This window comes from Myotis myotis, unplaced genomic scaffold (genome assembly GCF_014108235.1).
Source record: "Myotis myotis isolate mMyoMyo1 unplaced genomic scaffold, mMyoMyo1.p scaffold_m19_p_8, whole genome shotgun sequence".
NCBI classification, from domain to species: domain Eukaryota; kingdom Metazoa; phylum Chordata; class Mammalia; order Chiroptera; family Vespertilionidae; genus Myotis; species Myotis myotis.
In genome coordinates this window covers 45,946,205-45,959,816 of record NW_023416390.1, presented here as the reverse complement: position 1 = coordinate 45,959,816, position 13,612 = coordinate 45,946,205, and the positions used below count along the sequence as shown (strand labels likewise).

Genomic DNA, 13,612 nt, shown 5'->3' with positions numbered 1-13,612 from the left:
CTGGTTGACATTGTTGGCTAATGTAAAGTAGTACAGGCTATTGTATCGTGTTGTTTTCTACTCAGATATTTGATACCTCTGAAATGTAACATAACGGAATTGATGGCACGCTGCAGGGTGAAAGTGCTTCTCTGGAAATGTACAATGAAAATAAAGGTATTGGTAGCCCACACTTGAGTACAAATATACTTTTGTTCAGTTTTACAACTGCTTAAAGTAAACATTTTAAATGCCTCTTTGAAAGTTCATTCAGACCTCTCCCTTAAAAATACTTGTTGACCAAAAGAAAACTCACATTTTCAAGGGTAAAATCGGCTTAATTAAGGGTCATTGGTAGAGGTGCACATAAAAACCCAGGGCTCAGTGGGTGAAATGGAAGCGTTTCATTATGTGGCATAGAATGCGTGAGCAGATAACAATTAAACTGGACCCTGAGTAAGAGGCCAGTAAATATAGGGCATGTTTGTATAGCAACATAAGTTATTTAAAATGCATTCCTCCCTCTGTCATATTGAATTCTTTAACCCCACCTTTCAGACCTAATCTGTAAAGGGAAATAAAATGCAGCTTTAAGCAATTGATACTATTACCAAATATAAAAATATTTAAAATCATAACCTAGAATTTATTGCAAATTAAGTTAAAATATGAAAAATGTGCTGCAGGATCCAGAGGACATATAGCAATTTCAGGAGAAGTTTAGGCCACACAGTGTGCTCCTCGCTGTGCGTGAAAGAAGCAGTTGCCTATAATTTTCAACTTTCAGCTCTAACCAGGCACTGATAGAAATTTTGTAACAGTGAAAATAATTCTTATTATTACCTTTGATAACAGTAAATATTCTAGTGTCCATAACAAATAACAGATAGATTTACTGCCTAAGAAAACCCTACATAGAGTTTCTGTTACATAATCAACAGTAACAGCACTTGGTACGATCATGTCTTTTAAGATCAAATTAGTCCAAAGCAGTTCCTTGCGATCTGGAGCGCTCATACTCTCCTGAGGTTTCTGATGGTTTTCTACTAGCGTCTCCTAAACTTCAGATGAGTCAACTTGCCCCTTGCAATAACTAGTACACTCCTGAATCTTGTTTCCCTAAAATAGCTTTAACAAAGAGGGTGTGCTGTGGGTCGTGAGACAATGATGCCCAGAGACAGAGAGACCATTCCTGTGGCTGATGGCAGCCTGGCTGGTGTTCCTGCCTCTGATGATCAACATCATGAGTCAAATTAGCTGTAACATTGAAGGTAGCCAGTTAGGAGTTGGATGTAGTTATTAGAAGGTATCAGCAACACTTTTATGTATTTATCTTTAAAATCGTATATAATTAACATATAACGTATTAGTTTTAGGTGTACAAAGCAGTGCTTTTATAAAGAAAGGAAATATACAGGAAACTCAAAAACCTTTTCTAGAATGATATGTAGTAGACACTGCAGTTTGGTTAACCTGAGACCGTGAATATCATTGGGTCTGGGGATTTTAATTTTGCTCACTCTGCATTTAGAAAATTTGTTAATTACTATTTATTAATTACAATAAGATAAAGTTGAGGATCTTTCCTTCTCCCTTTTTTCTTGGCCATGGTAATTGGAGGACCATTTTCTTCAAAAGGCATGTATTGACCTAACCCCATTTCTTCATTTTATTTTTGAAAACACTAGATTTTTTTTTCAAGTTTGTAATGAATAGTTAGTGGAATAAACACAGTATGGTACCTTATTATCCTATTACTTGTAACAACATTTATAAACTGTCTTTTTATGAGGTTAAAAGAAATTATTTTACTTCAAATAAAAAAGTATCTTATGAAACTGAAATTGCCGAGTACACTGCGGAACCATAATTGTCAACAAATTGGATAGATGCTTTCAGCCTGTGTTCCCAATGTGTGTCACGTGTGGATGTGCGTGCATCTGTGGGGCAGTGAGCACATAATTTGGCAGAACAGGTACATTGGCAGCACTGTTCATCCTAGAAGTGAATGTCTCAAAAGCCTCATCCACATATTCTAGTGGAGGCCTGATGACATCACCCTTTATGTTTAAGTACATAGAAAGGATTCCCCTACAATGACTGTGTACTTGTACTTGATAATACTGATAAAGATAAGCTCTCTTTTGTGTTATCAACCACATTGAACAAAATCTTCACGAGTCCTAAAATTGATCAGACTCTACATCATCCCATTACCTGGGATGTAGCATGACAATCAATTGCTGCTGAATAAAGGCATAAATGTCAGAGTTAAAGGGACCTCAAAGATTGTGATGCCCAGCTCCCTCATTTTACTAAGCAGTGCTGTGTTACTTTGGCCCATTTTTCATCATGTATATCCCCATCTGATACGATCTCTTGGTTTGCTTCTTGTCTGTATCCCACCACAGAATATAAGCTCCGCAAGAGCAGGACTTTGTCACATTGTTCTCCCTGTGTCCATAGCATGGCCTATAGGAGGAGCTCAGTAAGTCGTTGTTAAATAAAAGAATAAATAGCCCTAGCCAGTTAGGCCCAGTGGATAGAGCGTCCGCCTGCAGACTGAAGGGTCCCAGGTTCGATTCTGGTCAAGGGCACATGCCCGGGTTGCGGGCTCCATCCCCAGTAGGGGGCATGCAGGAGGCAGCTGATCAATGATTCTCTCTCATCGTTGATGTTTCTATCTCTCTTCCTCTCTGAATATTTTTTTTTAAAAAAAGAATAAATAAATTTAGAGGTCCACAGGTAAACATTTCAAATGGTTGAGAAGAGAAAGAAAATTAACATTTGTGGAGCACCTACCTATTAAAGATCGTTTACATATATACGGGTATGTTATCTCAGCTAGTGCTCATAACAGTGGTGAGAAAAGCAATGCTATTTCCTTATGATGATGACGAAAGAGGCTCAGAAGGTTTGGTAACTCAGACCTATCTGACTTCAAAGTTCACGCTGTTTTCACTAGCACAATGTTTTTCAATTAGGTCAGTGTAAGAATTTTCATGAAAAGTTGGCTGATCCCATGATATTTAATTTTTCATGATTAAAAAAAAAAACTTTCCTCGCCCTAACTGGTTTGGCTCAGCAGATAGAGCATCAGCCTGTGGACTGAAGGGTCCCAGGTTCTATTCCAGTCAAGGGCATGTATCTTGGTTGCGGGTACATCCGCAGAAGGCAATGTGCAGGAGGCAGCTGATCGATGTTTAACTCTCTATCCCTCTCCCTTCCTATCTGAAAAAAATCAATAAAATATGTATTTTTTAAAAACTTTCCTCAAAATCCATTCCCTTAAAAAACATAATGTAAAGCAAAACATCTAGCTACTAGAACCCCTGCACGTTGCTAAAAGGCAGCTTGGAGTGGCAGACACAGCCTTGGACTTGGACTTTGAAGACCTGAGGCAGGGCCAGCCATTGACCCATCACCACAGGTTGAGCCTCATCTGTAAAATAATGACATCAACAGCTGCCTGCCCGTCTGACAGATGGGTTGAGATAATGTATGTTGAGCACCCAGCACTGTGCTTACTCAAAGAATGTGGCCCTTAAATGTTAACCACTGTTATTGTTACTATCTCTATCAGTGTTATCATTATTCATAGTAATCATAACACATCCATACTTTCCTCAGAAAAGTATGTCTTTGGTCTGACCTACCAATGCAGTTCATGGGCCCATGGCCCTAGATTGTTCCACCTGAGTGTTTGCTTTAGCTGGGACCCAGATTTTCCATTCCATTCCACAGTCTCAGAATGCCCAACCAACTTCCCACTGAACCACGTGTTTGGTCAACAGAAGGAGCTTGTCTTAAGAGAGTGAGTGGATTAGATCAAACCATAACCACTTTCAGGAAAATAACTTAATAATAGTAGTAATTTTTAATAGTGTTATGGTGCCTTTCACACTTTCTGGGTGTTTCCATGTATGTTAGCTCATTTTTTCTTATGCATGTAAGAGAAGTAATATACTTTGTGGGAGCAGTTTGACCTGCTTCCCCTCAGTTTTGGCACTAATTGCATGTCCCTGATTTACCTTTGTGTGCCTCACTATTTTCAGCTGTGGAATGGAGTAATAACAGTGTACAACTCATAGGGTTCTCGGAAGATTAATGAGCTAACATATGTTAAGTGCCTACTTTGACACATTAGTGCTCAGTATTAGAAGCCGTAGTGGAGTCTGTGTTTCCTTTCTTATTTTACTTTTTAAGTGTTCTTGAAGAAACTATCATTTATTGGACAGCTACTAAATGCAAGGTGCTTTCACATATTGTATTCCAGTTCATTCTCTCCTGAGACCCAAAAGAAGAAACTTGCTCAAGACCACAGCTAGCAAGTGGTAGAGCTGAGATGAAACTCTAGACCTCTGTTTTCTAATCATTTGCTTTTCCTGGGATACTACCCTGACATCCATATACCATTTGACAGTCTTGGAATAGTGATGGAAATATTATACTTTACAAGGTTTAGAGAATATGTACATACTTCAGGCTACTTTTTTAAAAGTGATATTACTGACATTTTGTCTGGTATTTGGAATTATTTAAAATAATACCCAAAACACCTCTGTAAGTTTAATGCAACAATATTAAACTGATCTTTATGGAAGAATATAATTGAGTAAAATCTAAGACACTCAATCACTGACCATTGGGCTTTGTTTGCATCCCATGCCTTTTTCCAAATCACTTAGAGATCATGGATTTGGGGGCCAGTACTCATCTGCAATTGGTGTTTCCATTATGTTTCACAGCTGTAAGGTTGCTCTAAGCCAGTACAGTGGGGCCTTGACTTACGAGTTTAATTCGTTCCATGACAGAGCTCGTAACTCAAATTACTCGTATGTCAAATCATTAAAATGAACGAGTGAGACACGTGATGCTGGGCTGATGTTGTGGCGTTCACTGTGACGTTCGCTGCGCCAGCTAGCGGTGGGGTATCTGAAGCTGGCTAGTAACCCTAAATTTAGCTCGCAACTCAAAGCAAAAAATCTGCCGTATCTCGAAAAACTCGTGAGTCGGGACACTCGTAAGGCAAGGCCCCACTGTACTTCTCAAACTTGTGTGTGCATCAGAATCACGCTGAGGGCTCGTTAAAGCATAGATTGTTTCTGAATCAGTAGTTTGAGGAGGGGTCCAAGAATTTGCATCATTTTCATATGATGCTAAAACTGCTGGTCTGGGTACCACATTTTAAGAACCAGCGCTCTAGATCAGGAGTAGGCAAACTTCTGCAAAGGGCCAGATCTGTCACAGCTACTCAACTCTGCCCCTGTAGCTCAAAAACAGCCATAGACAATTGAAAGCAAATGAGGGTAGCTTTATTCCAATAAGTCTTTATTTAGGAGCACTGACATTTGAATTTCATACATTACAAAACATTATTTTTCTTTTGATTTTTGCAAGCATTTATAAACATAAAAAATCAATTTTAGGTGGGTGGGCTGTATAAAAACAGGCAGCAGGCCAGGTTTGGCCGTAGGCTATAGTTTGCCAACTCCTGATATGCAATTACGATATGTTGGGGGTTTCCAAAACTACCGTTTTAATTATAAAAATTATGCAAGTAAATTTTTTTAAAAAATCTAACAGTTTAGAAGAAAATAAAATGCTTCAAGAAGTCTTCATCCCCAGCCCCAATCATATGTCCCAGAAATAATCACTATTGATGAATAGCAATTTTCAGAAATATTCTAGGTATATTCAAACATATATAAATGTATAAGCTCTTTTTACATTAATGGGCAGTTTATACATACAAGGTGGGGTAAAAGTAGGTTCACAGTTGTGAGAGTACGCCAAGCAGAGTTTACCTTGTATTATTATTTATTAATTATTATATTATTATATTATTTTCCACATGAACAACTGTAAACCTATTTTTGCCCCACCCTGTATTGTTCAGTATTTGCTGTTTTCCTAGCAATGTACTATAACCTCTTTCCATATCAATACTTAGAGATGATTTAGCTTATTCTCTTTAATAGATCCATAGTTGTGTAGATATACCATAATATATTTAACCAGTCCCCTACTGATGGACATTTGAGTTATTTCCCATTTTTCCTACCACAAACAATGCTGCAGTAGGGTTCATCTTCATGTATCCATCATTGTATAATATCTGCAAGGTAAAGTCTTAGGAGGGTGAATTGCTGAGTCAAAAGATGTGTGCATTTAAAATGTTGATAGATATTTCAAAATTCCTGTTGTGGGTAATTTAGGACCTATATTCATCTTTTTTCAGGGTTACACCCTATATTTTTGCTATCTAGTCTTTATTTGACTTGAACATTCATCGCAGTGAATTTCAGTATGATGCCTCATTGCACATGAACTTAACACAGAGTAGTAATGAGATCGAGGGCAAAAAGTGCAGCTGGCAATTTGTCCATGATTTTTCACGGCTTTAAAGAATGAAAAGCCACCCAAACAGTGCCCCGAGTTTCAGGTCATCCAGGACATTGCTGCGTAAGGTACCACAGCAGAAATGGTTCTTTTTACAGACCTGGTGCTCAGCAGATGTTTCTATATGTTTATTTCCCACTAGAGTAGAGTTTTCCATTGTCAAACATTTATGTAAACATAGTATTAGCTAATAAATATGCTGTGCTACTATTTTATTAGAACTGAGAATGCCACTGCTTTTCTTTCTATTTGGGGCTTTTCCTCTTTGAGTCAGTAAAGGATTAGAATAATGATTTAATAGGCAACAACACAACATCTTAAAATGTAGCACTATGTTAGGTGGTTTTTGTTTTTTTTTACTTAAAACATGTCTCTTTCTGCTCCTAGGTTGTCATAGAATCTTCTCTTCACCACTCAGTCATATCTACTTACACAAGCAGTCAAGCAGTCAACAAAGAAGAAATTTCTTTTTCCGGAGACAAAGAGATATTTCACACAGTATAGTTTTGCCTGCTGCAGTTTCTTCAGCTCACCCAGTCCCTAAGGTACTGTATTGCCTATTATCTGCTGCTTTTTCCAGCCAAGATAAAGGTTAGCTGCAGAAGCAATCAAATGTTTTTGCACCTTTGATTTCTAAGCTATTTGAATCATAATTTTTAAACTGGGTTTGTGATTTTAAATTGTCATTTGAGAAGTTTTAACATCCTGTCGTTCTATGATGTTAATTTTTTTAGATAAAGAGCTGAGCTTACAATTGCTTATCTTGTTTAGAATTAAAATTTCTATCATATAATTTTCTATATTAAATTTTTAACATGAAGATAAAACTACATGTATGTAGTTTTTTTTTGAGAAAAAAATTGACTATAACACTGGGATCATTCAAGAGAGATTACTTGAAACTAATACACTAGATCTTTTTTCCTAAAGTCTGCTCTTTTGCACTTAATGTTATTAATGCTGCTGTCTTTGAATCTCCTTTACAGTAAATTAAACACCTTGTCTTAGCATTCTTGACTTTTTTTCTAGAGATTACAATTTTATGGAAAGGCAATCTATCCTTTTTTGTTAATGCAATATAAAAGAGGTGTGCGGGTTATTTAGGAAGAACCAGAATAGCTGAAAGAAATTCAGATTTGTGACAAAAATCACCTGCTTTCCCCTTTATACATTTTTTTACACTGAACCCACATTAAGTATGTTATACTTCCTGAAGGTGAGTGACCTAGTTTTGTGGCAAGGGCTGACAAGACAGGCCACCAGAGCCCAAAGTAGGTTCCTGGTATTTTCTTAGTTAGAAAAGAAAAAAAAAAATCTCTGGAGAGGGGAATGTATTGTTTTAGAATTTCAGGGATAGTCCCATAGCTCTTCTGCCTGTAGTTGTAACCTGGCCGGATCACAAAGTGGAGACAAGAGCACCGAGTCTGTGGGGGAGACTGGGAGCTTTTGTGGGCACTGGTGGGAAAGCTGTTGGCGAGAGATGCTCCTCCAGACCTCAGCCGTGGCAACCTGAGCAGTGGCGTTACCCGAGTCAGAAAGGGCCGTCCGACACGAGAAAGGTGCAGGTCCTTCAGTCCTGCCGGTTGCCCTTCCAGAGTTGCTGTGATGTCAGTTGAACAGTGTTCTCTCTCTCAGCTCCCTGTCCCTGTCTCCTGTGCAGCCTGGCTGGGTACTGTCAGCAATACTGATGTAGCAGTTTCCATAAGTAGCGTGTAAAGATCTGTGCAAAGCTTTGGGACTGAGAGAAGCGCTGTGTGTGAGGCAGTGTCTTTTCTGCACACTGCCCATGGAGTTAAGAAAGCGATGGAGAATGTTCCATCAGGGTAATCCGAGTCGAATGTTTTGAGTTTGGGGGGATACTTTGTTATTTTTTGACAAATGATAGAAGCACTCTGTGTATTTTAAGGTACTTAAAAAGAAAGAGAAAGAGGGGGAAAGCTGTTTTATTTTATTCTCTAGTCCCTTATTAGTTTGGGTACAGTTGTGAGGTGTAAGAAAAGTGTATATGTAATAGGCTTCAGTGGCCTTGACAGTCAGTCTTTTACATAAATTCATTAAGAGAAGGTGTTGTGAGCTATCCTTTGCATAAATTTTATCTTTGTGTTAAGAAGATGAAAGCGCTCTTAATTAGCCATTTGACAATTTGGAAGCTTGGTGCTATTTTTTCATCAATGACAGTGTGCTTCTCACGGGGTTGGGAGAAGGCAGAAAAGAAACTACTGTTTGTTTTGACCAGAAGTCTACTTCAGTCCAGTTTGACTCAAAGCACAGTAAGGTTAATAGACCATCCAGAGACAGCACTAACAGGCAATGTTAAGTTCAAAAGGGCAGGGGAAGGAACTGGGGGCAGCCTGGAGGGTCTGTTGTGCTGGCTTTGGAGGTCGGTGCTCCGGCAGGAAGGGCAGAGCTCCATGAAGTAGGAGGCTGTGTCCGAAAAAATGATCCCATTGTCGTGCGCTGGGTTCTGATCTTCGTTTTCAATCCTTTTTCCTCAAGCACATAAAGAAGCCAGACTATGTGACGACAGGCATTGTACCCGACTGGGGAGACAGCATAGAAGTTAAGAATGAAGATCAGATTCAAGGGCTTCGTCAGGCCTGTCAGCTGGCCCGTCATGTCCTCCTCCTGGCTGGGAAGAGTTTAAAGGTGGCGTCTCACCAAACTTCAGAAGGACTTACATGAGGGGCAACAAACCCTCTTATTTTTCCTCTTTCCCTTTAACTCTTCTTTTGTACACATGTAATTTGTTAATAATTAAGTAAAGCCTTGGGATGGGGGAAGGGGATTGTATTGTTTTATGTGTGTATTCAAGAGATTGTTTAAAATCCAGACTCAGTTTTAAATAGAATTCTGGAAATGCTCTGGGCTCAATCAGCCTATGCAAGTTGATCAATGGCAGCCGGCTCTGACTTTTGCCCCCGTCCTCCTGCCTGTAGTTCCTGCTTTCATTCCCCACGTTATTTCCGTGTGCCTGAGGAGTTGCTTGCCTCAGTCTTTGTCTACTATTTTCCTGCATTAGCTCTGCAAAGAAAGATCAGACCAGATACACAAAGCTATGGGTAATAGAGCAATGTAATTGTTACACCCATCTTACTACAAGATTTAGTCCTTTCAGCATAATCAGAAACACTCTGCTGTATACGGATCATAAACAAAAATATGGGCCTGTAGTTTCAAAAAGGTGGGCAGAGTTTAGGAAGTGAGTGAAACTCAACGATGAAATCACTTAAGGTACCATCTGGGCCGTTCTCTTGTTATAGCAATGTAACCAAACATAATGTGAATATAAAATAGCACAGAAAATTATTGAAGAAATAGTTCATTTTTAATAAAAGATTTTGTTTTAGAATTTTATTCATGATTTATGTGTTTAAGATAGACTTCATGTGCTCACAAAACTAGATTATAGTTTTTCTTTTATGTGTGGATTTAAGAGAAAAAATATTTTTAGAAAACATTGACTTATTTAGGTATGAAAGAAATCAAAATCAGTGAAAATGAAATCCATAAAATATATATCAGACTCAGTTTTTTACATGATGATTCATAATTTCTATGCCATTGCTGCAAAACCCATGTAATGTTCCTCTGAGATATGGGATGACCTAATTTTCAAGCTTTGTCATCTAAACTGATGAGCCATTTGAGTATTTATTTATATGTTTCTGTTAACCCAGGTTACTAACCATTGAGGAAGAGGAAGGAATCACCTAAGGACATATTTTTTAAATGTTCAGTCTAAAAAGGAATCATATCATTTAATGACTCACAAATTATCTGAAGGATCTTAAGAGTTTTAAAATTTCCATTTTCTAATAGTCCGTAGCACCATCATATACTTAAATGATTGTCAAAAAGGCACAATTTAGGATTTTAATGTTAATCATAATTAATTAACATTTTGTATTACAAGTTTATCACAGTAGATTTATATACTCTTGCTTGGAAGTGCTATAGCTAAAAGCATAGTCAATAAATACAGGAAATGTCTTTAGCTGTCATTGCACAATTTCTTTATTTAATATTTTAGGTTGACATGACAACTGAAGAGATAGATGCTCTTGTTCATCAGGAAATCATCAGTCATGATGCCTATCCCTCACCTCTAGGCTATGGAGGCTTTCCAAAATCTGTTTGTACCTCTGTAAACAACGTGCTATGTCATGGTATTCCTGACAGGTATTCATTGCTTAATAACATATTGTTCCTTTGGAAACTAAAACATGAAACTAAGATCTATAACATATGGTGAAAGACACTATTGTTTAATTGAAACCCACCTGCAAACTTTTGAAGCTGATTATGTTAAAACAAAGATTTGAAGTATTTTGCCTCTAAGTGCACATGCTACCCCCATTTAATGTTTGTTAAAGCAGTCTGTAATCCAAAAAAATAGTTTTTTCTTTAATGTCCTTAGATTTTAACCATATAAATGGTAAAAATCCAATTGTAGGTAAATATTAGTTACCAACTGTTTTGGCTTTTTGCAAAATTAAGGTAACTAATAAGTACATTTTTTTAAAGACTAGTAGACTTTTATAAATAGCAATATGTTCATGCTGTATATTTCTTGTAAACTTTGATGTGACTAACATAAGTTAAAGATTAGATATAGTTATTCCATTTATTCCTCTTTTACTCCAAATTATCATTGCAACTCATTGGGTTTGTGATAATAGTCATTAGGTATTTATTTTTATATCCCTTTTATTGAGATCTGTCTATCACCATTTTTTCCTGTTTATGTTTCAGTCGACCTCTTCAGGATGGAGATATTATCAACATTGATGTCACGGTGAGTAAATCATATAAAAAAATAGTCTTTGATCAAGTTCAGAACTGCTGGTAGCAACAGGAAGAAGAGTGGATTGAAAATGTGGAAGTGCTGTTTACTTCTAGACCCAGACACAAGCAGCTGGTTTCCTTTTTTGTTTTTAACTCTGTTTATTCCAAGTAAACCCAGGCCTGACTTGAATTTAGGGATGGAATCAGATGCACTGAGATCAATGTTGGCCTAAGTGAAATGTCAACCCAATCCTGCTATGTGTCATGTTTTTGAGAAGGTGTAATTGTTATTGATCCACTGTGTAGTTAATGCAGAGCACCGCCGCACTGGGCAGCTGCTGAAGCTAGATATGTATGAGATGAGCTAACACGAAGAAAGCCAGCATTTTTCCTTCACTCTGCCAAGATTGATCTTCCTCTTCCTGCTGATTTTGAGTGGGGCCTGTCATTATCTTACTCTGTCATTAGAGGCTGCGTTGGCCTGTGTGTGTCAGTCTATTTGGACAGCAACTCTTTTGCTAGCGGTGTTCTTAGATTTATTAAAATCCCTGAAGGTAGCACCATGTTCCATTTCTGGTATAGAGAGCCTTGAACTCAAAGCATACCAGCAGAATGGTTTTCTCTCTAAACTTAAGTTTTCATCAAATGGTTAACAGCTTTTCTTTTAAATAACAACCCAAAATAATTTAGCCTAGGAACTTCAAATGTATAAGCTCTAAACCTTTTCTAATATTCTTAGCCCCTGACTATTTTCAGATGTGGCGTATTTGTGCTTTGGCAGTTCATCTTGCTAAAAAGTTTGGTAATGATACCTTTGGATTATGTAGATTATAAATAAATTCTATACATCTGATGATTAATAAATAAATTTTAAATAACTATCATTTAAGCACCTGATGAGAACTAGTTGAGGTAGATAGTATTCAAGGGTTACAGTTTCTATTAATGAAGAAATATTTTTCTGCTTGAATTTTTTATTGAATTTATTGAGGTTACATTGGTTAATAAAATTATATAGGTTTCAAGCATACAATTCTATAATACATCATCTGTATTTTTTTTCCTAAAATATGTTTTTATTGATATTTAGAGAGAGAGGAAGGGAGACAGAGATAGAAACATTGATGAGAGAGAAACATCCATCAGTTGCCTCCTCCATGTCCCTTACTGGGGATTGAGCCTGAAACCTAGGCAGGTACCCTGACCAGGCATCTAACCAGTGACTTCTTTGTGTATAGATGGACGCTCAACCACTGAGCCACACCCACTGGGTCATAATCTGTATATTGTATTGTATGTTCACCACCCAAATTCAAGTCTCCTTCCATCACCAATTATCTCCCTTTCCCTCTTTACCTCTCCCATCCCCTTTTCCCTCTGTAATCACCATACTGTTGTCTGTGTCTATGAGTTTGTTGTTTTTTTTTTGGTTTTTTTTTTCAGTTAATCCCTTCACCTATTTCACCCAGGCTCCCAAGTCCCCTTCCTCCCTGACAGCTGTCAGTCTGTTCCCTGTGCCTATGAGTCTATTTCTGTTTTATTTGTTTACTTGTTCATTAGATTCCACATATAAGTGAGATCATATGATATTTGTCTTTCTCTGACTGGCTTATTTCACTTAGCATAATACTCTTCAGGTCCGTCTATGCTGTCGCAAAAGGCAAGATTTCCTTCTTTTTTACGACCAGGTAGCATTCCATTGTGTAAATGTACCACAGCTTTTTATCCACTCATCTACTGATAGGCATTTGGGCTGCCTCAAGATCTTGGCTATTATAAATAGTGCTTCAGTGAACATAAGGGTACAGAGGAAATGTTTTTAATAGTTACTCTATATCCAGGTCATAAAACCTAGGTAGGAGTGGGAATGAGGTGGAAATTGGCATCCAGTAGTTGAGTTCAGTCAGATTTTTAATTGTTCAAATTAATTAATCTTTTTTTCTTCATATCAGTTTGTGTGACAGTATAGCCAAAGGTTCTTTTATTGCTAATACTCTTTCCTATCATTGTGTCCTACTTAGAATACTTGAACATTTGCTCTATTCATATTCTGTTGGTATCTTTCAAACTCAGAATCATGTAGAAGGAGGTATTTTACGAAGTGTACCTGAAATAAAGTATTTTTCATGATACACTTTTCTTTTGGATTGTACCTGATTTGGGGGTTTTACATTTATTTTCTCACCTAATCACCCCCTAATAAAATATTGCTGCTTTCAGTGAAATCAAGCATACTCTTCCCTGCTGCTTTCAATGTGTTCAAGGAGAATATTCCATGCCTTTTCTACGTTTCCTGAAGACTTTTCATACATACTTCCATTTTTAACATTCAGTAATTTCATAATTGCAAAATTCATAAAGCAAAGTGAAATATTTTCAATGTTTAGAAATGTGAAGGAGTCAAGGAAATATATAGGTTAGTATCTGAACAAATTATATTTCTTTT

General features: G+C 37.3%; 1 protein-coding gene across 2 annotated transcripts in view; it reads left to right on the top strand.

Annotated features, from left to right (window-relative positions):
• Positions 1-13,612, top strand: part of METAP1D (methionyl aminopeptidase type 1D, mitochondrial) — a 68,206-nt gene that overhangs the window by 42,514 nt on the left and 12,080 nt on the right. The window contains exons 2-5 of one of the 2 annotated variants that reach the window (XM_036320051.1): positions 6,769-6,926; positions 8,878-9,027; positions 10,412-10,560; positions 11,134-11,176. In XM_036320051.1, coding sequence (XP_036175944.1) covers positions 6,769-6,926; positions 8,878-9,027; positions 10,412-10,560; positions 11,134-11,176 — 500 coding nt within the window. Of the gene's footprint in view, positions 1-6,768; positions 6,927-8,877; positions 9,121-10,411; positions 10,561-11,133; positions 11,177-13,612 lie in introns of those variants that run through there. The other variant, XM_036320052.1, reaches the window with a different exon arrangement.